The sequence below is a fragment of the Anabrus simplex genome, chromosome 1 (assembly GCF_040414725.1).
Source record: "Anabrus simplex isolate iqAnaSimp1 chromosome 1, ASM4041472v1, whole genome shotgun sequence".
NCBI lineage: Eukaryota > Metazoa > Arthropoda > Insecta > Orthoptera > Tettigoniidae > Anabrus > Anabrus simplex.
The window spans coordinates 494,027,136-494,049,991 of NC_090265.1; the positions used below are offsets into that span (position 1 = coordinate 494,027,136).

General features: G+C 40.8%; 1 protein-coding gene across 1 annotated transcript in view; it reads right to left on the reverse strand.

The window, feature by feature from the left end:
- LOC136857007 (dnaJ homolog subfamily C member 10) overlaps window positions 1-22,325 on the reverse strand; it is an 86,969-nt gene extending 64,644 nt beyond the window's left edge. The window contains exons 1-4 of the mRNA XM_067135341.2: window positions 22,196-22,325; window positions 21,945-22,107; window positions 12,199-12,412; window positions 11,900-12,111 (exon numbers count right to left, since the gene is read on the reverse strand). Coding sequence (XP_066991442.2) covers window positions 11,900-12,111; window positions 12,199-12,412; window positions 21,945-22,107; window positions 22,196-22,197 — 591 coding nt within the window. The 5' untranslated portion in view covers window positions 22,198-22,325. The remainder of the gene's footprint in view (window positions 1-11,899; window positions 12,112-12,198; window positions 12,413-21,944; window positions 22,108-22,195) is intronic.
- Between the last annotated feature and the right edge of the window lie 531 nt (window positions 22,326-22,856).

Genomic DNA, 22,856 nt, shown 5'->3' on the forward strand with positions numbered 1-22,856 from the left:
TTTTCCAACTCAAAGTTTATGTCTACACTAAAATGTTGCAGCTTCTTCTGTCTAAAACCACCTGTCCTCGAACAATCTCTTATTAGAATGGTAGATTTTTACTCCACTATAAAGTAAATAAAGTTGACTTAAACTTCCATTTGTTATCATTGGGAAACATGCAAGCCAGTCAAACAACTATTATTTGTTCACTGAGACCAGAACCCATATCCTTTCACTCCATTTGCCTGTTGGAACCTGATTACCTATATTTGTCATCTAAACCGGAAAGACAATATGGCTCCGTCAATTGTTGTATATGAAAATCTGTACTTCCGCCTATCGACTCCCATTAGCCTGCCTCACAATTTTAACATGTTATAAGAGGGCATGTCAATAGATTGCCCTCCTTGTGCTCACACGGCTAGGACTATATGAACCGTGGTCCTAACCTCTTGGAGGAGAGATCCTCACTGGAACTGTGTAAGTAAGGGTAGCATCCTGCTTCACAGAACTTTTCACTGAGCACGCTCAAAATATGTTAAGCAACCCTCGGACCTATGGCAATAACGGAGTCGCACTCCCATTCGACAGGCGAAGGACTTCTTGAGAACAACAAGATGAGATAAGGAGGAAGAGAGATTATAAAGTGTACTTGGCAGGTGTTAAAAAGGGAAGGGCAAAGTGTGGGGTAGCACTGTTCATTAAGAATACTATTGCACAGAACATAATTTCTGTAAGGCATGTAAATGAGCAAATGAAGTAGGTAGATTTGGCAGTTGGAGGATTTAGGACAAGAATTATCTTGGTGTGTTTGCCATGTGAGAGGACAGATGAGGATGAAGTTGACAAGTTTTATGAAGCATCAAGTTTCATCGTAAACAGGGTCAACAGCAAGGATAAGATAGTGTTAATGGGCCATTTCAATGCGAGAGCTGGAAACAGAACTGAAGGATACGAAAAGGAGATTGGTTAATGTGGGTAAGATATGGAAGTCAATAGGAACAGGAAGCATTTGTTGGACTTCTATGCTAGTATGGGATTAGCAGTTATGAATACATTCTTCAAGCATAAGGCTATTCACCGCTACACATGGGATGGTAGGGGCACCAGATACATAAAAGACTATATCATAACTGACTTCAAATTCAGGAAATCTGTTAACAATGTGTGGATTTTCTGGTCAGTAGTGATCTAAGAATCTCTAGGGCTATGATAGAGAAAGTGAAATCTCTCTGCAGACGAATAAGGGTAGAAAATCTCCAGGATGAGGAAATTCGAAGTACATGGATATGATTAGTGAAAAGTTCCAAACAATATACAATATACAGGTTCAGAATATCGAAAGAGAATGGTTGGCATATAGGCTTGCTGTAGTACAAATGGCAAGGGAATGACTAGGATCAACTGTATGTAAAGATGGGAAAAGTGAATATCTTGGTGGAATGATGAAGTAAGAGCAGCTTGTAAACATAAAATGAAGGTGTATCAAAAATGGCTCCAAACAAGGACTGATGCAGACAGGGAATTGTACATAGATGAAAGAAACAGAGCGAAATGAATAGTTATTAAATCCAGTAAGAAGTTCTGGGAAGATAATGGTAATAATCTGGAAAGGCTAGGTCAAGCAGCAGGAAAAACTTTCTGGGAAGTAATAAAGAGAGAAAGGGATGGAAAAAGGAAATTAATAGTGATTTGGGTAAATCAGGTAAACTCATAACAGATCCCAGGGAATCAATGGATAGTTGGAAGAAATATTTTGTAAATCTTCTCAATATGAAAGGAAATATTCCCGGTGACGCTGCGAACAACCAAGCTCAAGGGGAAGAGGACAATGATGTCAGTGAAATTATGCTTGGGGAAGTGGAAAGGATGGTAAATAAACTCCGTTATCATAAAGCAGCAAGAACAGATGAAATTAGACCTGAAATGGTGAAATATAGTGGGAAGGCAAGGATGAAATGGCTTCATAAGTAATAAGATTTGCACGGAATCTTAGTGAGGTACCTTCTGGTTGGACAAAAGGAGTAATTGCACCTATCTATAAGTGAGGGAAAAGGAAGGATGACAATTATTGAGTTATCTCATTGATCAGTATACCAGGCAAGGTGTTCAACGGCATCTTGGAAGAGAGGGTGCGATCAGTGGTTGAGAGGAAGTGGTATGAAACCCAGTGTGGTTTCAGACCACAGAGGGCTGTCGGGATCATTTATGATTCGTACATCTAGGGAAGGCATATGACAGAGTACCATGGGAAAAGATGTTTGCCATACTGGGGGACTATGGGATTAAGGGTAGATTATTAAAATCAATCCAAGCTATTTATGTGGACAGCTGGACTGTAATGAGAATCGATGGTAGAATGAGTTCTTGGTTCAAGGTACTTACAGGGGTTAGACAAAGCTCTAATCTTTCACCTTTGTTGTTCATAGTTTACATGGATCATCTACTGAAACGTATTCAGATTTAGACTGCAGGCTTTCAGCACGATCTGCCATTAAGACCAAGACGTCAGCTTAGGCCAGACTGCTGGTACAAACAGGTGGCAACAATGGCAGAAGGTTACTCAAAATGAGGAAATGCGTATGAAGCTGTACGCATAAACCCGCTTCGATGATGGGGTCATGTGTGGCAAATGGATGAGGATACGTTACCTAGGAGAATAATAGATTCTGTTATAGAGGGTAAGAGAAACAGAGGGAGATCAAGATGACGACGGTTGGACTCAGTTTCCAATGATTTGGAGAAGAGAGGTATAGAACTAAACAGGGCCAGAGAACTAGTTACAAATAGAGGATTGTGGCAGCAGTTAGTAAATTTACAGAGGCTTGCAGACTGAATGCTGAAAAGGCAAAACAGTCTATAAAGAAGATTTATGTATGCATGCATGCATGTATGTATGTTCAACTATTCTTGCACACATCTTATATCAAGCGAATGTACTTCACTGGCAACTGTCTTTACCACAACAACAAAAATAGCCAACCCGTCATGTTCATCTAAAACTGTTACGTTCTTCAGCCTGTCGAAAAATACTTCAGGATAAAATGCCATTTTTATTGATGGTATCTTTTTCAGGTATTTTCTAAATTTATTTTATCCTGAATTAGTTTTGGATAGACTGAAGAACCAGTTATAGATTAAGTAAAAACTGAAGAGAAATCGCCTCCTTTATAACAAACATCAGCATTATGTTCGGCCAAGAATGCACAGGATTCCAGCTACATGATTTACTGCATTCCTAGCTCTTGTAGGATAACACAAAAACATTATTTTTTCTAAGATGCATGAAACAAATATACGCTACTTTTGGTACAATATAAATACATTATATCATTCCACATAGCTACTTTTAGTCTGTTAAATACCATAGGTGCCAAGATGCCTCAAATATATGCACATACACTACATTTCCTTCAGCAGCACGCTTGGTAGCCATGATTGTTAAGGTGTCATGTCTATTTGGTCTGACACCATTGTTAGTCTGTTTGAGTCCCATTGGTGAAAAAAGTTCACCATCAGAATATCAGCCAGCAAGGTAGGAGAGGTGGTGGTTTCTTATCACTAGACTGCATGCCAAAAGCCTGGATTAAATTCCAAACCTCTCTGCAGTGTTCATAAGGAATGAGGGAATATGATGCAGATGATTGTTGATACCTCATTTTTTTTTTTTTTTTTTTTTTTTTGTTTTTTGTTTATTTTTTTTTTGTTATGTGCTTAGGTCTTATAGCGACACAGGGACAGGGAAGGGCTAGGAGTGGGAAGGAAGCGGCCGTGGCCTTAATTAAGGCACAGCCCCAGCATTTGCCTGGTGTGAAAATGGGAAGCCACGGAAAACTACCTCATTCTTACCATCAGTGTTTTTAATTATCTGAAGATGCTCCATACTTTAGGAATGAAACATGTACTAACCTTTTAATTAAGTACTTAGACTCTGAGCTGGATTATGTTTGTACTTTTACGAACTAGCTATAAAACATTAAGTATTGGAGGGTGGAATTCTTCTTTCAACCTTAGTTGAGCTGATGCCAATACGAGATCAAAATGATATTTATAAGTTGTTAGGCGTAGGCTACTATGTGCCCATACTGGGTTTCTTCCTCTCCCTACCTCATCATCATCCCGCATCCAGATGCACAGATGATATAGATGTTGATTCCCAAAGGGAAACTGCAATATTTGTCCTGAATGAGTAAATTTATATTACCAATATAGTTGGTTCGTTACTGGACATTATAAATTTTCCAGCTAACTCATTCCTGGTTGCCAGTGTTTCGCCCCAGAGTGCTACGCTAGGCTGATCAGTTGGTAAATAGCACACCTACCAAGATGATGGCCAGGCAGGCATAAATTTTTGGTAATGAGACAGACATCAATTTTTGGTAATGAGACAAAGTCTCTCATAGTGCATTGGCACCATCGGTGGCTGCAGGTAGCCTACACAGTAGTCTCCACAGTATGCACTAGCCATGCGTCTTGGTAAGTGTGCCATTTACCAACTGATGAGCCCAACTTAGCACACTGGGGCGAAACGCTGGAAATCAGGAATGAGTTAGCTGGAAAATTTATAATGTCCAATAACAGACCAACTACATTGGTATTATAAATTTACTCATTCGGGACAAATATTTCAGGTTCCCTACAGGAATCAACATCTATATCAACTGATGGCCAGGCAGGCATCAGTTTTTGGAAATGAGACAAAGTCTCTCATAGTGCATTGGCACTGCCAGTGGCTCCAAGTTGACTACGCAGTGGCCTCCGCGGTATGCACTAGCCATGCGGCTTGGTGGGTGTGCTATTTACTAACTGATCAGCCAACTTAGCACACTGGCGCAAAACGCTGGCAACCAGGAATGAGTTAGCTGGAAAATTTATAATGTCCAATAACGGACTAACTACATTGGTACTGTGTGTGGACTTCCGCAAGTTGAACAAGAAGACCAGTAGAAAAGCCTGCCCCATGCCTGACCTAAAAGACTCGCTGAAACAAGTAAGTGGATCTAGGATTTTCAGCACGCTGGATCTCAACTCCGGATACTGGCAAGTGGAGGTCAAGGAAAGTTCTAGACAGCTGACCATCTTCATGACACCGAGAGGATTGTACCAGTTTACAGTAACGCCTTTTGGATTGAAGAAAGCTCCTGCTACCTTCATGCGACTGGTGGATAAGGTATTGTCAGGATATGTTGAAGATTTCTGCCAGATGTATCTCGACGACATTTTAATTCACAGCAAGAATTTTCAAGAACACCTCGTACATCTGAGGAAAGTACTGGAACGACTGAAGATTCATGTACTGACTTGCAAACTGGAGAAGTGCCACTTTACTCAGTCCCACGCAGAATATCTTGGCCATGTCCTAATATCTGAAGGCTTAGAAAGGCAACCGAAGAAGAATCAAGGTATCGAAGAAGCTGAAAGCCCGCAGACCAAGCGACAAGTACGTGAGTTCCTTGGCTTGTGTGGATGGTATAGCAGCTTCGTGCCACACTTTGAAGAGAAGACAATACCACTCACCGATCTACTCCATAACAACCGCCCATTCCAATGGACCAGCAAGGAAGAGGCAGCACTCCTAGACATTAAGGCTGTGATATTCAACGCTTCCAGTCTAGTCCATCCCGACCCTCAACAGAATATGTGCCTGCAGACAGACGGCAGCAACTCCGGCTTAGGAGCAGTGTTATTCCAGGAAAGGAGTGACGGTGGAAGGGACAGCATTGAGTATGCCAGCAGAAAGCTATCTCCCACCAAACATGCTACTGCACTGCCGAGAAGGAAGCCTTAGAGGTGGGCCGGCGTAAGGTTGCACATGACAGCTGCGCACAATGGTGGTCATACTGCAATGGTGCACAAAGCGATGTTGCCGACGCACGCTGACTGCACGACACGCGAGTTTTTAAAAACGTGGGAGAAATTCTTTTAATGTCATCGCGATGATACACAATACAAATGAAATTGGCCGACAAAAATTGAACTTTCAACACACCGATGACGTTTACAATAAAATATTTCATCACACAAAATGATACGAAATCGGCTGACAAGAATCTCACTTTAAATACATCGATAAATGTTAGAATAATATACACCGGTGCTAACACAAAAGTTTCAAGTAAAATCTATAAAATTTACAAAAATTCAGAAACCTTATTTTCATACCTGATTCATACAGGTAGAGGCTCGATACCCTCCAGATCACTGCTATCACTACAGTCGCCTTCGTTGTTATTGTCATCGTCATCTAGGCAGATCATCAATTCCTGACAGTCACTGTTGATGCCATGTATTGCCATTGCCAAGTTAATGAATGTTGTGACATGGCTAACTTTCCTCCTCCACAAAGCCGCATCCATTCGAGCAATACTCTCCTGGAACAGTCCTTCCACTTCAGTAATTGTGAAGGACTCGTTATTAGTGCGTACATAATGTTTTACTTCACCCCATACCATACCGGTACCAACTAAATGAGGCTGAAGTGACAGTGGTACGGCGGCAACCTAATAACCTCGTGTTCTTGTTCCTTCGCTACCTCGTCGGCTAATTTAGTCATACACATACATATGCGCTGGGATATTTCTTTACTGCAGCCATTCCACTAACAGTTCTTTACGGGCGCTCGAAGTAGGGGTCTTGTACATTATTACGGAGTGGTAAGGTGCATTGTCCGTAACAATGACAGAAGGGACTTAGAACTGTAATAATCGTACATGTGTCTTCGTATTGCATCAGCCTGGAAAGAATTAATTCCTGTTACAGAAGATAGCTTAATTCGTTTCTTTCCCGGAGTGCTGTGAAACAAGTCCCTACTATCAGCCCCGTTTCCGCTACTGCTATGTTCCCCAGTTCCTTTTTCCTTCTGTTCTTGGAGGCGAATACCTATCTTAATAGCAGTACTCTTTGAAAGGCCTAATGTTTGACATATGCGTTCCACAACTTGATCTGCAGGAAAAGAGAGACGGCTATACAAGCGTACGAATTTCCTCTCCCTCTCGTAAAACTCATGAGTTCTCCGCACTAAATATAATGCCTGACTTAAGGCCCAGTCCACGGCACAAAGGATTATCACTTCGTGGTTCATAACTACGTTGTCGTTTCCGTGACGTCGCACTGCATTCGTTAAAATAAAATTTCACAATTATCTCACAAAGAAACAACACTTTCACAAACGCACAAATCACACCTGATCACGTGCTCGCGACGACAGACGAAACGGCAACACTTCAATACGGTAGTCAAGTTAGATATAGATGGCACCACTATGCTACCCACATTGTCAACAACAATCAACTGAAAATATTTTGTGTTTATTTTGTGGGTCGCTTAAATCTTATAATATTTCTTTTAAATGCTCATATTTGTGTAAGCAAATGAAAGATAAGCACTATACGGAATAAAATACGAATTAACATGAATAAAATGCGTAACTGTATCTGACATAAAAAAGTAGTAGATTGGTGATTTTGATTGACGGGTGATGTTCCTCATTTCATTTTTGTAGTGGTGCCAACATGAATTACAACTGTCAAGTGCAACCTTGAGCGGACCCACCTATAGCCGTGGTGTGGGCCATGGGCAAATTCAAAGGCTACTTGGAGGGAAGGAAGTTCCAGCTCTACACCGATAACGCTGCTCTTAAATGGTTGAACTCTGTCTCTGGCTCAAAATTTAAATTGATGCGATGGGCTCTGTTAATCGCAGAATTTGATTTCGATGTGTGTCATGTCCCAGGACCGACGAACATAGGAGCAGACAGCATATCTAGGCACCCGGCGATGGAACATGAAGCTAGGAGCACCAATGTCGAGAGGGAGCGCCCACGAAAACACCAGAGTGAGTCTAAGGAACCTGTCCTTATGACCATCAAGAAGGAACTTGATCTGGGAGTAATCAAACAGTGGCAAGAACAAGACAAGCCCTGTAGGACCCTGGCGTAGTAGATTACGAGACAGAACACCCATAGTCGACTCGTCCTGAGGGAATTCAAGAAGTATACAAGAACTTCCGAGTTGATGGAGGACTCTTGATGTACTGACCGCACCTCTCTGATGTGCCTGCAGTAGCGGTGATCCCCAGACAGCACACGATGGACATCCTCAAGAAGCTCCACGACAGCACTGAAGCCGGACATCCAGGAGGTGAAGAGACATACCAGTTTATCCAACGAAGATTCTTCTGGATCAACACGTGGAATGACATCCTGGACTATGTGAAGGGTTGGTATATCTGTGCCTGCACCAAGGCGAGCAACAGGAAGGCAGATTCCAGTCAACGAGGAAGACAGTCGCAACGCCCATGGGAGATCATAGCCCTGGATGTGATGGGTCCTTACCCTAGAATACCACGGGGTAAAACAGGACTCCTAGTAATCACAGACATCTTCACAAGGTGGACTGAGGCCTTTCCGATACCAGAAGCCATGATGGGACGCATCACCAGCCTTCTACAAAATGAGGTTTTCAGCCACTACGATTATCCACAGTGCATTCTGTCAGACAACTGGAGTCTGTTCACGTCAAGGAAGTGGCAGCATATGATGACAGAATGGGGTGTGGAGCACTGGACCACCCCTATCTACAACCCAAGGGCTAATCCAACAGAACCAGGAGCTAAAAAACGATGCTACGGGTCCACCTAATAGACAAAAAACTTTGACAGTGGGACCATCAGATACCACAGTCACTCTTTGCCCTGCGACGATGCATCAACCGTGCCACTGGCTATTCCACAGCAGAGCTGTTTCTTGGTCGACAGCTGTACAGCACCGGGGATTGGGAGATCCGTCCAGCACCCACTTCTGGTCAAGATGATGCAGCTGCTTCCCTAGCAGTGTGGCGGCAGCAACAGCAGCAGGACATGAAGCAAGCTTTGGCTGAGAAGAGATCCTTTAACCAGGCCAAGGCTCAAAGATGTCGAAGAGACCCAGATCTTCCTACCGGGCCAACAAGTACTGCGACATAACCACCCAGTCTGTAATAAGATTGGAGGGTTTCACGCAGGTCCCGCATCTAAGTGGGTTGGTCCCGTCGAGGTGGATAAACAGCTGGGCCATGGGGTTTAATCACTAAAGACCAACCCTCCTGTCAAAGTCCATGTATCAGAGTTGCGGCGAGTCACCTAATCACTGCGCATACAGAGTAAGCCTCATACTACCATGGATCCACCTGGAGGAGAGGCTACTAATGACACAGCCCAGTCTGGTCATAAGGAGAATGCATCGACTATCATTGAGGAAGAGGCTGGCAGCGAGGCAACCCTGACCCCCGACACGGCACGATCTGGTCAAGAGGAGGAGAGCACATCCAGCAACATCGAGGAAGAGAGAAGATACAATCTACGTCCAAGACAAAGTCGACGAGTGTGATAGACTGGGGATATTGATAAAAGTGTAATAAAATGATATAACTTGAAAACAACATTCTTTAACCCATGGGTAAATAATGCAAGTATCGAGCTCAAATCATTATTATTATTATTATTATTTTTTATGATTATTACTACTTGTGATGTATGGCTATGACTTGTTTACATCCACTTATTAGTATTCGTATCGTTATTATTTACGATCGCATTGTTTGTGAGGTTATGTAATGAAACGTGCTGTATATTTATATGAATTTAGTTAATGTAAGAACCTGTAATTAATAGTATATAATTTATTATCACCTGTATACATGATGTGTAATCCACTATGGTATTATGCAACACATTGTTATATCCAGAATGACACTAGGTAAGACGAGAACTACATAGAACCTTCCTTCCAATTGTAACTATGTATTAAGCAGTCTAGAATTTATTAGAAGATATGAGATGCCAGGCAACATATATAAGAAAGCGGTCTTGATGGTGGAGTTGAGTTATTGGTTAGCTGGAGTTGTTTTTGTGAACACGTGTTGTGTTAAAGCCGACATGCTAATGTAAGCAGTCAACTGTTTCAAGGTTGCAATCTCCATGTGCTTCGTGATAGGCAATTGTTAGAAATGGTGGTTTGTTGATTTGTGTGGTTAATGTATAACCTGTAAATAATTGCAAATAAAATCCGTGTACACAAGTGACAGCGTGTACGTCTTTGTGACTACATCACTTTCTGTGGAAGATACACTGAGGAAGTTAGTAGAATAACTGGAAGAAGAGCAACATGGTTTCCAAAGGGGTAGATTGACAGCAGATTTTACATCCGTGATGAGATATTTGGTGGAAAAAAGTTGGGAGTATGACAAGGATGTAGTGATTACATTTATTGACATCGAGACAGCATATGATAGTGTCTCCAGAGAAAGAGAATGGAGAGCATTGAGAAATGGAATTGCACAGGAGAAGGTACACATGATCTGGGCATTTTTCATGAAATGTAAAACGCAGACCGAAGAAGAGGACTGGAAGGACAGATTGGTTTGAGATAGGAAAGTGTGTTGTCCGCTCTCTTGTTTGTCACTGTAATGGACAAAGTACTGAAGAAAGTCAAAAGGAAGACAGAGCCAGAAAACATCACAACTTTCTTATTTGCTGATGATGATGTAATATGGGGTGAGGGTGAACATCCCACACAAATTCAGTTAGATGCCTGAAGTAAAGTAAAAAAAATGGACTTGAAAATAAGTGAAGACAAGAGTAAAACAATGGTGGTAACGAGGCATAGGATTGGAAGAGGCATAATAAAGTTAAACAATTAGTGTCTGGGAGCCGGCCCCACAGTGTAGGAGTAGCATGCCTGCTTCTTACGCGGAGGCCCTGGGTTCGATTCCTGGCCAGGTCAGGGATTTTTACCTAGATTTGAGGGCTGGTTCAAAGTCCACTCAGCCTACATGATTACAATTGAGGAGCCATCTGACGGTGAGATGGTGGCCCCGAACTAGAAAGCCAAGAATAATGGCCGAGAGGAATTGTCGTGCTGACCACACGGCACCTCACAATCTGCAGGCTTTGGGCTGAGCAGCGATCGTTCGGTAGGCCATGGCCCAGATCAAAAATTAGAAATATGGCTTTTCAGGATCAGAGCATAAGAGATTTAGTATGAAATGAAAAGGTCCCACAACGACCCAAAGAGGTGTTATACAAGACCTATTTTGTCCTTATTCCGACATGGAGCAGAAACATAAGACTACAACATCCAGAGAGGAAAGCAGGAACCACGGAGTGGAAATAAAGTTCCTTAGAGGCATGCTGAGAAAGGCGAAGAAGGGCCATATAAGAAACACAGAGATATAGGAAAGGCTGGAGACAGAGAAGTTACAGAACAGAAAAGGGAGCAGTAGACTGACGTGCTTTGGCCGTGTTGGCAAAATGGAAATAATAAGAAACCCTCCAACAACGTGCCTGAAAAGACCAAACGGAAAACTAAGGAAGAGGTGGTTAACCAAAACAGAGGAAGCAGAGGAGAGTAGGTATGAACTGGCCCATCTTTGGAGGCCTGGGTTCAATTCCCAGTACTGTTAGAAATATAAGATTGGCAGGAGGCTGGTATGTAGTTAAAAAGGTACTGCAGCTCACCTCCATTTGGGCCATGCCTGAAAAGAGCTGTACCACCTCCAGGTGAGAATACGAATTTACATTTGCCAAAAATATATAATACAATAATAATTTATAAGATATTCTTCATCTGTTACAAAATCAATACGATTAATTTCTACAAATATTTATGGCTATTAAATATATCTACAACTGTTACGTTCTTCAGTCTGTCAAAATTAATTTATGATTAAATAATATTTAGAAAATACCTGCAAAAGAGAACAATTAACAACAGATTATACCTGAAAGAGAAACAATTTTTTCTTTTTTTCTTTTCCAGGTAGGCTATTTCTTAAATTAGTTTTGATGGATTGAGGAATCTAACAGTTACGGATTAACTGAGTCGAAACTGAAATAAAATGGGTGCCACAATAATATTTACAGTACATAAAATTATACTCACAGTAGGGTACATAATTAGCGATGGGTAAGACCGAACATTTTCCTGTCTACACAAAGCCCAGTCATCCTCACAGTTTACTGCACCAATTCTTACGACACCTTCAAGTTCCCGAGCCAGACGTCGCCATGCTGGTGCCAGAAGATGGCAATGAGAACACATAGGAGAGTAGAAGTTGATAAACCACAGTGAGTTGGAGTTGAGGACACTTTGCTCTGTGGAAAATTTTAAATATAAGTTATGGTAATACCTCAAATTCCAACAGTCAAATAGAATAACCAGATTTGAAGAACAAAACTTACCAAAGTCTGCTTTGTTAAGAGTGATAATCTCAGGATCATCATCGTAAATCCCAAAATTGTCTTGATAGTAACTCCAAGAGTGATAATTCTGGCTTTGAGATGATTTGATTCCCTCTTCACCATACAAATCATATTTTTTACGACTCTCTTCATCCTTCAGTACCTCATACGCTTTTGTTAACCGTATAAATGTACTATGAGCACTGGGATCATCCTGAAATATAAGTGTTACTATACTGGGTATAGGACATAATTTACAATGACTAGAAATAACAGGTCACGTGGAAGTTAAAATAAAACCAAATATATGATAATATTCTTAAAAGTGCTTAAAAATGCTATTAATGTTAGGACGGCAATGAGATTCAAATCCTTATAGTCGCCAACCCCTCTGATTCTCATCTGCTATCATCTAATATTAGGAAATACTACCCAGGCAACCCCAATAGCTGCATACAGTTTACTTGAACTTTATAAAACAAACTGGGCTCTCAAAAATGACAAAGCATTACTGCCTGTGATATTGCCTGGTTTGAAGACATGCATAACCTTGGCAAAGGAAGCTGTAAGTAGACTTGTGTGTCTTTGTTTAGCATATCTACAACAAAAGTCATAAAATTAAGTAAAAACAAACTACCATATTTACTCGCATAAATTTCCCCCTTGCATAATTTTCTCTCCCTGACTTTTAGAACAAAAATTTGGAAAGAAAAAAAAATCGCATATTTTCCCCCCGTTTTATCTACGGTTTCCACTATTTGTGAACCACGGACTTATCTCGTCTTCGTGATTCATGTCAATGTTCAGAAATCTGGAACTAGTTTGGAAATTCCAGTTCATGTTCTCCATGCTGGGAGAGGAGGAAGTGAATGATTACTCAACATTCCAGCGCCCGGGGCCAGAACACACCTGTGACTGCTAGGCATAACTCGCCCTTGTTATCAGCAGTGAATCACGCTTTCAACAGTGCTCTTATGTGTAAATTGTTGTGCGAAGTGTTTGTTAGTGATGTGATGGGAGAGAAAAATAGTAGTTACAAAGCACAATTTAAAATGTCTGTAATAGAATTTGCCAAAAATAACATCTCGTGAATGTTCCGTAGCACTATCACACGTGCGTTACTGGTGGAAGCAGAAAGAAGAATTACAGTGTACCAAGAAAACAACATCATTTTGGGGACCAAAAACCGGGAAGCATCCAGAAATTGAAAAGGAAGTTGTTTCTTACATAAATCAATTGAGAAATGATGGTTTTTCAGTTTCCCATGAGATGCTCCAGTTAAAGGCTGAAGAAGTAGCAAAACCTTGAAAATTCCTGAGTTTAAAGCAAGCAGAGGATGGCTTTGTCGATTACAGAAAAGGAACAATCTTTCTCTTCGAAGAAGGACATTTCTATGCCAGCAACTTCTGAAGGATCACAGTGAAAATATCGTGCAGATTCATAGATTTGTAATCAGGAAGCGGAACAAGTACAATTACTTGCTATCACAAATCAGAAATGCGGATCAAACTCAGATTTTCTTTGATTGGCTGAGAAACACCATTATCGAAAAGGGAGTATCCAGCATAGTCATGAGGACTACTGGGGCAGAGAAGCTTTGCTGCACAGTTACTATGGCTGTTACTGTAGACAGGCAAAAATTTCCTCCCTATGTAATTTTCAAATGAAAAACAATTCCTAAAGGGAGGTGTCCTTCTGGTTTGCACATTAGTGTCCAGGAGAAAGAATGTATGGTGGCAGATCTCATGAAGGATTAGTTGCGTGTTGTGTGGGGAAGACGGTTTGGCCATCTCTTAAACCACAGGTCTCTCCTGGTTTTGGACAGTTTCCGTGGCCATCATGTTGATGTTTGCCAAGAAATGGTCGACAAGAAGACTGATGCTGCAATAATTCCTTGTGGCTTCACGTCAGCCTTGCAACCTCTTGATACAAGCGTCAACAAGCCATTCAAAGACAACGTGCAGCAGGTATATTCTGAATGGATGGCGGGAGGTTCTCATACTCTGACGCCTACCAGGAAGATCAAGAGGCCTTCACTAGAACTAATATGTGAGTGACTTGTACGTGCATGGGGACTGGTTTCACAAGACATTATTGTGAAAATTTCAAGAAAACTGGCATTTCCAACAAACTAGATGGAACTAAAGTTTACTGCATCTGGGAGATGGAAGAGAATGGGACTGATTCATCACACACGACTTTGGAAGAAAGCGACGATAAATGACAAATCACATGGTAAGTCTGTTTCTTTGAAGTGAAATACATATTAGCATACGAAATTTTACAGATCCGGTGTCTGGCTCCTATCTTCAGCAAATTCTCGTGCGACATTAAAAGACGACGGTTTCCGTATAATTATTCCTAGGGAACATATTATTGCCCTTGATTTTTTATTAAAATTAATTGTGTTATACATATTTTCAATTATTTTGTACTATTTTAGGACTATATAAATTTCTTAACTTAAGGTAATTATGTTCGATTTTTTAAATTTCCATTTTTAATTTACATTTGCATAATTTTCCCTCCCCGTTTTTGAGATCTAGAGACATAAAAAGAAAGGGGGAGGGGGGAAATTTTGCGAGTAAATACAGTATGATAATATATTATGGTCTATTTCATAACTTCTTTCAATTGCAAATGAATTGCCTCATTAGAATGCTTTCAACCACTCAGGAACAGTCATCCTCAGACCAGATACAAGTACACCCTGCTGCATCTACATTGAATATCTAATGCAAGTTACACAAACAAGACATGCCAATACATCCCATAAAGGACTACAAACATACCCCAGCCAACAAACTAGCAAAATTTCTGGATAAAGGAATCAGGCTAGATAAAGAATTTGTCACAGAGACATGCTTAAAGAACAGTAATGATCAATATATATGATATGTGAGGAAATGATAAAGGCAGCAGGACCTATTGGTCTACATTGTTTACATAGGCTGCTAAGGTGTTTATGGAGGAAAAAGCAAGTATCTGATGACTAGTGTAAAGGTGTAATAATACCAGTATTTAAGAGAGGTGACAGGAAGGTATATGACAATTATCAAGGAATTACATTGTTGTCACAAGAAGCCAAAATATTGGAGAGAATAATGCAAAGGAGGATGAGAGGAAGGGTGGAAAGAAATTTATAAGAAGAGCAGTATGGATTTCAATATGGCAGGTCAACGATACGTCCTATATTTACTACAAGATTACTGATGGAAAAACAGTGGTAATATGGAAAAGATCTGGTGATGGTATTCCTTGATCTAGAGAAGGCATACAATAATGTTAATAGAGAAAAGGTGTAGAAAATCCTGGAAAGAAAAAAGATGTGGAAGGCAATCAAGGGAACTAGTGAAAGCAATGTAAGAATTGTTCCAGTTGTGTCCAGACTCCAGTGGAGGGGGGAAACAAATTGGTTTAGAAACCAAACCAGACTAAGACAGGGAAGTATATTGTCTCCAATTATGATTATAATGGTTATGGATGAAATTCTAAAGGAAACAAGGGCAATATATAAAGGGAATATGAAAACATTATTGTTTGCAGTGACACAGTGATCTGAGGAGTCAACAGTACATAAGTGCAAATCTAACTAGAGGCTTTAAATGACAATAATGAGAAATATGGTAGAAAAATCAGAGTGGAGAAGGGCAAAACAGTGGTGATGGCAAGAGGAGAAAGAGAAGGAGAAGGAATAGTTAGTATCAGGGGACAAAACCTTGAAGTTGTTGAATACTTCAAATATTTGGGAAGTGAAATAATGCAAGATGCAAGGAGATCAGCAGAAGAGTACCAGTGGGAAATACGTCTACTAGAATGTAAGGAACTTGGTGGGGAACAGGGAAGTTCCTATGAAATGTAAAGAGATAAGATTCACGATGTACTACACCCCTATATTAAAGTATACATCAGAGACTTGGACTTTGACAGCAAGAACTGAGAGTAAAATTCAGGCCAGTGAGATAAAGTTCCTGAGGAGTACGGTAGGGAAGACAAGGAGAGGCAGAGTAAGAAATGTTGTTATATATTTGTTCCATTTTCATATTTTGTCTTCTACTTTGAGCATAGCGTTGCCTTCATAGTCTGTAATCACACTCAATGGTCTCCCTTTCCATACGTTCTCAGCATTTTTAATAGTTTTATGTAGGTTGAACGTATCATGTTTGTTTGTTAGTTTCTCTATTTCATTACATTGTCCTTTTAACCAATTGTCCTTTGTCTCTTTTTTTGTATTTCATCATTATTACATTTTCTCCTTTCTTCCATGAGATCCAGAATTTCATCCGACATCCACTTGTTGAATTTTCGCTCAGAGTTCAACGTTAACTTCTCTCTGGCTGTGGATAGCAGTGACCCTCTTATAGGTTGCCATTTTCCTTCTAACCCATTACTTGTTTCATCTTTTATTCTGGCAAATTTGTTATTCAAGATACCTCTTATTTCCTGTTGCAGTGCTGTGTCCTTAAATTTTAGTATTTGTAATTTTTTAATTTTATTTTCTTACAATTTGCTTTACGCCGCACCGACACAGATAGGTCTTATGGTGAAGATGGGATAGGAAAGGCCTAGGAGTGGGAAGGAAGTTGCCAAGGACTTAATTAAGGTATAGCCCCACGGAAAACCATCTTTAGGGCTGCCGACAGTGGGGTTCAAGCCCACTATCTCCCGGATGCAAGCTCACAGCTGCACACCCCTAACCGCACGGTCAACTCACCCAGTAAATTTTTGTATATAAATTCTTTTTGATCTCATAGGCTGTTTCATTTTCTTGAACCTAAGCTTTAGCATGGATAACAAGAGAATGTGATCATACGAAATATCTGCCCCAGGGTAGGTCTTGGCAGCAGTAACTGACTTACAAAATTGTTTGTTTATTAGAACTGCTATGGCCTGCTATTCCCAAATGCTCCAAAAACCGTAAAAGTAGTTAGTGGGATGTAAATCCAATAACATCATTATAAAATTCCCATATGGTTAAGAACGCTCTAACAAAGTAAGTCTTGTCAGGGGCTGAGAAGAAATGAAAATAGAAAAATTGAGATTGGTGAGGAGAAAGCCCATCTATTTGAATCTTTCTGCTACTGCTATTTGCTTTACGTCGCACCGACACAGATAGGTCTTATAGCAACGATGGGATAGAAAAGGGCTAGGAGTGGCAAGGAAGCGGCCATGGCCTTAATTAAGGTACAGCCCCAGCATTTGCCTGGTGTGAAAATAGGAAACCACGGAAAACCATCTTCAGGGCTGCCGACAGTGGAGTTCGAACCCACTATCTCCCGATTACTGGATACTGGCCGCACTTAAGCGACTGCAGCTATCTCGCATCTGGCCATGGCCACTTCCTTCCCATTCCTAGGCCTTTCCTGTCCCATCGTCACCATAAGAACTATCTGTGTCGGTGCGACATAAAGCAAATAGCATCTATTTGAAAATGTCAGAGTGCAAAAATGTGGAAATAGTACTAGTTTTCTTGTATTTTCATGTACGTCTTTGTCTCCTTTTACTATCATTGCCTCTTCCTACATTTCCATGAAATGCGACAAGGCAGTGCAATCCTTTTTGACCTGAGGAAAGCATAGAGAAATACAAAGAAAGAATTATGGGAGAAAAGGAAGCAGGGAAGGAAGATGCAGTCAAAATTAATGAAGCCCAAAGTGGCTTATGCAAACCAAAAAAAATAACAGTGACCTAACAGGGTACCGTATGCAATAACTGACCAATGGAGGGTGGTACTGTACACAATAATAGGTATAAAGAAAATAAAACTGTTTGAAATGAAATGCATAATGAAGAAGCTGACTTAATAGAGTGCTGTTAACTGGTTATTGGTTCTGTTACCAAGACAGCAGGTTCAATCCCTGCTGAAGTTGATAGCATTTGATGACATTTAATGCAACATATCCTATTGGCTTCTGGTATGTTAAATACTTGAAGGACAAACTTCTGATACCCCAGCATCTGTTACGAACATCAACACGCTGTCACTAAGAAGGAATTGTGTTAGATACACAAAATTCGGAAAGCATGCCTGCACGTCTGAAAGATGACACATATTCAAATTTGCACGCTAGTTGACAAAGAGTGGTGCTAGTAGCGCCACTATGACCTTGCTAAGCAGTTTTGCTTTACATACGCACTGTACACTTCGTGAACATTAGTCATTATCCCGTGTTGATGTTGTGAGCTAGGAGCGAGTCAAACATTCCTTTACAGAAATGAAGGCAGTATCAGCAGGTTATTGAGTTTGAACAAGGTCGTGTAATAGGGCTATGAGAAGGTGGATATTATTTCCGCAATATTGCAGAAAGACTTGGCAGGGATGTAGCAGAATACATCAGTATTGGCAACAATGGTCACAGGAAGGCATTGTCTAAAGAAGACCAGAGCCCAGCTTCATATGGACCACTACGGAGGGGAAAACTGCCGTATTTGCTGCATGGCTGTGATCGATCGTACTGCATCTGCAGCGGCCATTAGAGCTTCAGTTGGTACCAGAGTGACACAGCGAATCGTAACAAAACAATAACTTGAAGGACAGCTCCGAGCCAGACGTCCTGTACAATTCATACCACTAACTCTGAATCACTGCTATCCAAGACATCAGTAGTGTCAAGCTAGAGCTCATTGGAAGCAGAGTGGAGATCTATTGTGTTCTCAGATGAGAGCCATTTCAGTTTTGGTGCCAGTGATGGCCATAGGTTAGTAAGGAGGAGGCCAGGTGAGCACTAGGAACCAAGCTGTCTGTGGCCTCAACACACTGGACCTACACCAGGAGTTATGGTCTTGGGAGCGATTTCCTTTCACTGCAGGAGCACTCTCATCATTATCCCAAGAAACTTGACAGCGGATCTGTACATCGAACTGGTGACTGAACTGGTTGTGCTACCATTCATTCGCTGTATTCAAGGGCGGGTGTTTTCCAACAGTATAAAGCTCATCCTCGTACTGCTGCTGTCACCCAATATACTCTACAGAATGTTGACCAGTTGCCTTGGCTTGCAAGATCACCAGACCTTTGACACAATGAGCATGTTTGGGACATTATGGGATGACAAATCCAGAATCATCCAATACCAGCATCAACAGTTGCAGATTTGACTGACCAAGTGCAACAGGCACAGAATTTCATCCCACAAAATGATGTATGGTACATCTATAACACAATGCGTGCACGTCTGCATACTTGCATTTAAAATTTTGGCAATTACAGTGGTTATTGGAGTACACCAGTTCATGTGTATTCTCGCACATATGAGGGTACCCCAAAAATAAGGTCTCCTATTTTTTTATAAATACAGAACTCTGTTCGTGTGGCTGTTGGTCACAATATTGTGAAGAGTATTTCCCACGCTCGCATATAAACATGCGCACGCCGTGCTGAGGCACTCAGTCTTGGCTGGCAGCCCTTGAGAATGGAGCTCCCATTGGATGCTACCGCCAAAGTGTGAAATGAGCACGATTATTCCATTTTTTTAACACAAAAGGTACTGAACCGATTGAAATTCATCGCTAACTGACGAAAGTGTATGGTGAGCCACGTATGGATGTCAAAAAGGTTTGTAAGTGGTGTAGCGAGTTTGCAGCCGGTTAGACTGAAATTCACGACGAACAAAGGAGCAGGAGACCATCAATTTCCGTCAAGACAGTCGTGGTTGAGCAAATCATGCGTGAAGATCGGCGGATCACTCTAGATGATCTCTGCACTTTGGTTCCTGAGGTTTCCTGAAGCGCCGTTCACAGAATTTTAACAGAAAAGTTGAAATACCGGAAGGTGTGCGCAAGATGGGTGCCACGGATGCTGACTGAAGACCACATGTGGCAACGAATTGATTCTTCCCGCGCATTTCTCCAACGCTTTGCAGCCGATCAGGACAACTTTTTGGGCTCAATTGTCACGGGTCATGAAACCTGGGCATTCCACTTTACACCTGAGACCATGCAACAATCATGCCAGTGGCGGCATCCCTCTTCGCCAAAGCGGCGGAAATTCAAGCAAACACCGTCTGGCGGTAAAGTCATGACAACTGTGTTTTGGGATCAAAAAGGGGTATTGTCGGTCTACTTTATGCCCGCTGGGACCACAATTAACACTGACAGGTACTGTGAGACCCTGAAAAAACTCAGACGGGCAAATTAGAACCGGAGAAGAGGAATGTTGAGCAAGGGCATAAACATTCTCTGTGACAATGCTCGCCCGCACATCGCCCAGCAAACCGTTGCTCTCCTGCAACAGTTTCAGTGAAACATCATCACCCACCCATCCACCCTATAGTCCCGACTTCGCGCCCAGTGATTATCACTTGTTCCCTAAGTTAAAAGAACATTTGGCTGGAAAGCAATTCAGCACCGACGACGAGGTGAAAGATGAGGTTTACAACTTCCTGAACAGCATACCGGCAAGCTGGTATGACATGAGCATACAAAAACTGTCACAGCGACTACAAAAATGCATCGACCGAAATGGTGATTATGTAGAAAAATAGCTAAATGTTCAAGCTGTAAAATGATGTAAACCATTGTAGAAATAAACAGGTCTATGTATTTATAAAAAAATAGGATACCTTATTTTTGGGATTACCTTCGTACCTGAACCTGTGACTTGAAAACTTTAATAAAATAAATGTTACCTAGATAACTGCTAGCCTAAATTACATTATTCTAAACTAAGATTTTCTTGGTGTTGGGATTTCATTTTCCATCAGTGTAGATACATATAGTGAAGAAATAAATTTAAAAGATATAGTAAATGATATGGCTAGTAAGTAAATCTGCAATTTCAATATATCCTGCAACTTCCAAAACTACAAATGTGTCTAGTGTTGCACACTGATAAATGTGTGAGCTTACCAGACAGAAAGCTAGGATTCAAATACAAGTAATGTTATAACCTCTGTTGTGTGTTTCATTAGCGTCTTCCAAAAATCATGGTCTTCCTACATCCATTTTCAGGCCTCATTTCTTTGTTCAGAATATCAGTATTCCTGAAAAATTCACAATGAGATGGCTGCGATGGAGATGAATCGTCTAAGAACTATCCGATTACATCCAACCCAATAAAATACACAGGTGTGACCAAAGCACAGAACTAGAGCCTCGAAATCTGACTTTCCGTTGTCTGACGACCACCAGTTGCTCCATTAATACAGACTTGTCAAGAAAAGACTGCATTGTCCTGATCATGTTAAAGGGTAATATTAATCTAATTTTTGCTACCAGTATATCCATGGTCTACAATTGAATAGATATATTAACAGTGTCGAGTAAAAAAAAAAAAAAAAAAAAAAAAGTCCTTGAACAGGACTCCAACGGCTGCGATTCAAGATGCTACAACAATGCTTCACGTTTCCATGAAGTCAGCATACGTCCTACTAACTTAAATGTTCACATGACTTGATCTGGCTCAGAAAAGTGGACATCGTGATGCAGATTTATAAAATTTTTGATGAAGCCACTACAAACAGCCAAAGTAGAATTTAAACAGATTCCTCTACTCCTGTTAGATAGGACTGCACTAATGTTATAATGACTATTCTAGAGTAGGTAGAGTAGAGTAGACTGGAAAAAGCCACTGCTGTGGTTCAGAATCGAACACTTCTATACACTTCGACTTCCTTGTCCTCCCACTTTTATTAACTGTAACACACACGAACGATTAGGAGGTCGGTGTCCGTAAATGCATGTAGAATACTTTACTTCGGTTTTAGGTTTGCCGATCATTAAAAACTATTTTCAGATTAAATTCTAACCTTATTTTTGTCAGGATGAAGTTTCACAGCTAGCTTCTTAAATGCTTTTCTTATTTCTCTATTATCTGCATTCTTGGCAATTCCCAGCAATTCATAATAGTCTTCCGCAAATGCAGAAGAGAGTAGAAACGATGCAAGGAATAGACACAGCTTTAAATTTAACCTGAAAGACATAATATTTGCATTTATTATACAACCTTAAACGAAACTCTACATACATCTAATTCTCTTAATCCGTTCTACCAACTTACATGATTATTTAGATGAATTTTGTCACGAAAGATAATAAATAACCGACCAAACTTCAGAGTGGGAACTCGTACGGTACGTCAGATGACAGCTTACACCACGCAACCTTCACTACTTGTTCGCTACCATTCACCGCCCACCCAACATTAACATGACGTACGGCAATCTGCTTGCAACTGTTCTTCGAATACACAAAAGCCTAATAAAAATCACGATTTCATTCCGATTCCAATGGACAAATCTACAAGTAATGTCTCGATGAGCTAATATTAGAAATTTCAGAAGGAAAAGCTCGAGAAAACTCAGCGATATGTCAGATATTATGAAAAATGTCAATCGGTCTGATTAAGATCCGGCAATTGTGATTTTTCAAACAGGTCAGACGGAAAAATTGTAGTGAAATGAAATGAAGGATACCGGGTACATCACCCGACTAATATGTAAATCGTAACAATGAGTAAACGAATATATACCTTCAAACGGACTCTACAAATCTCTTTAAAATGGCATCATTGTCAAAGTTGAATCCATGCGTGTAGTTCCATTTCAGTTAGGTACGGCACCTATAATATACAGGATGTACCAAATCTATTCGTACGAGCTGTTTGCTTTAGTACTTCAACGCATTGCCAGAAAATGATAAACTGAAAGGGATTTTATTCA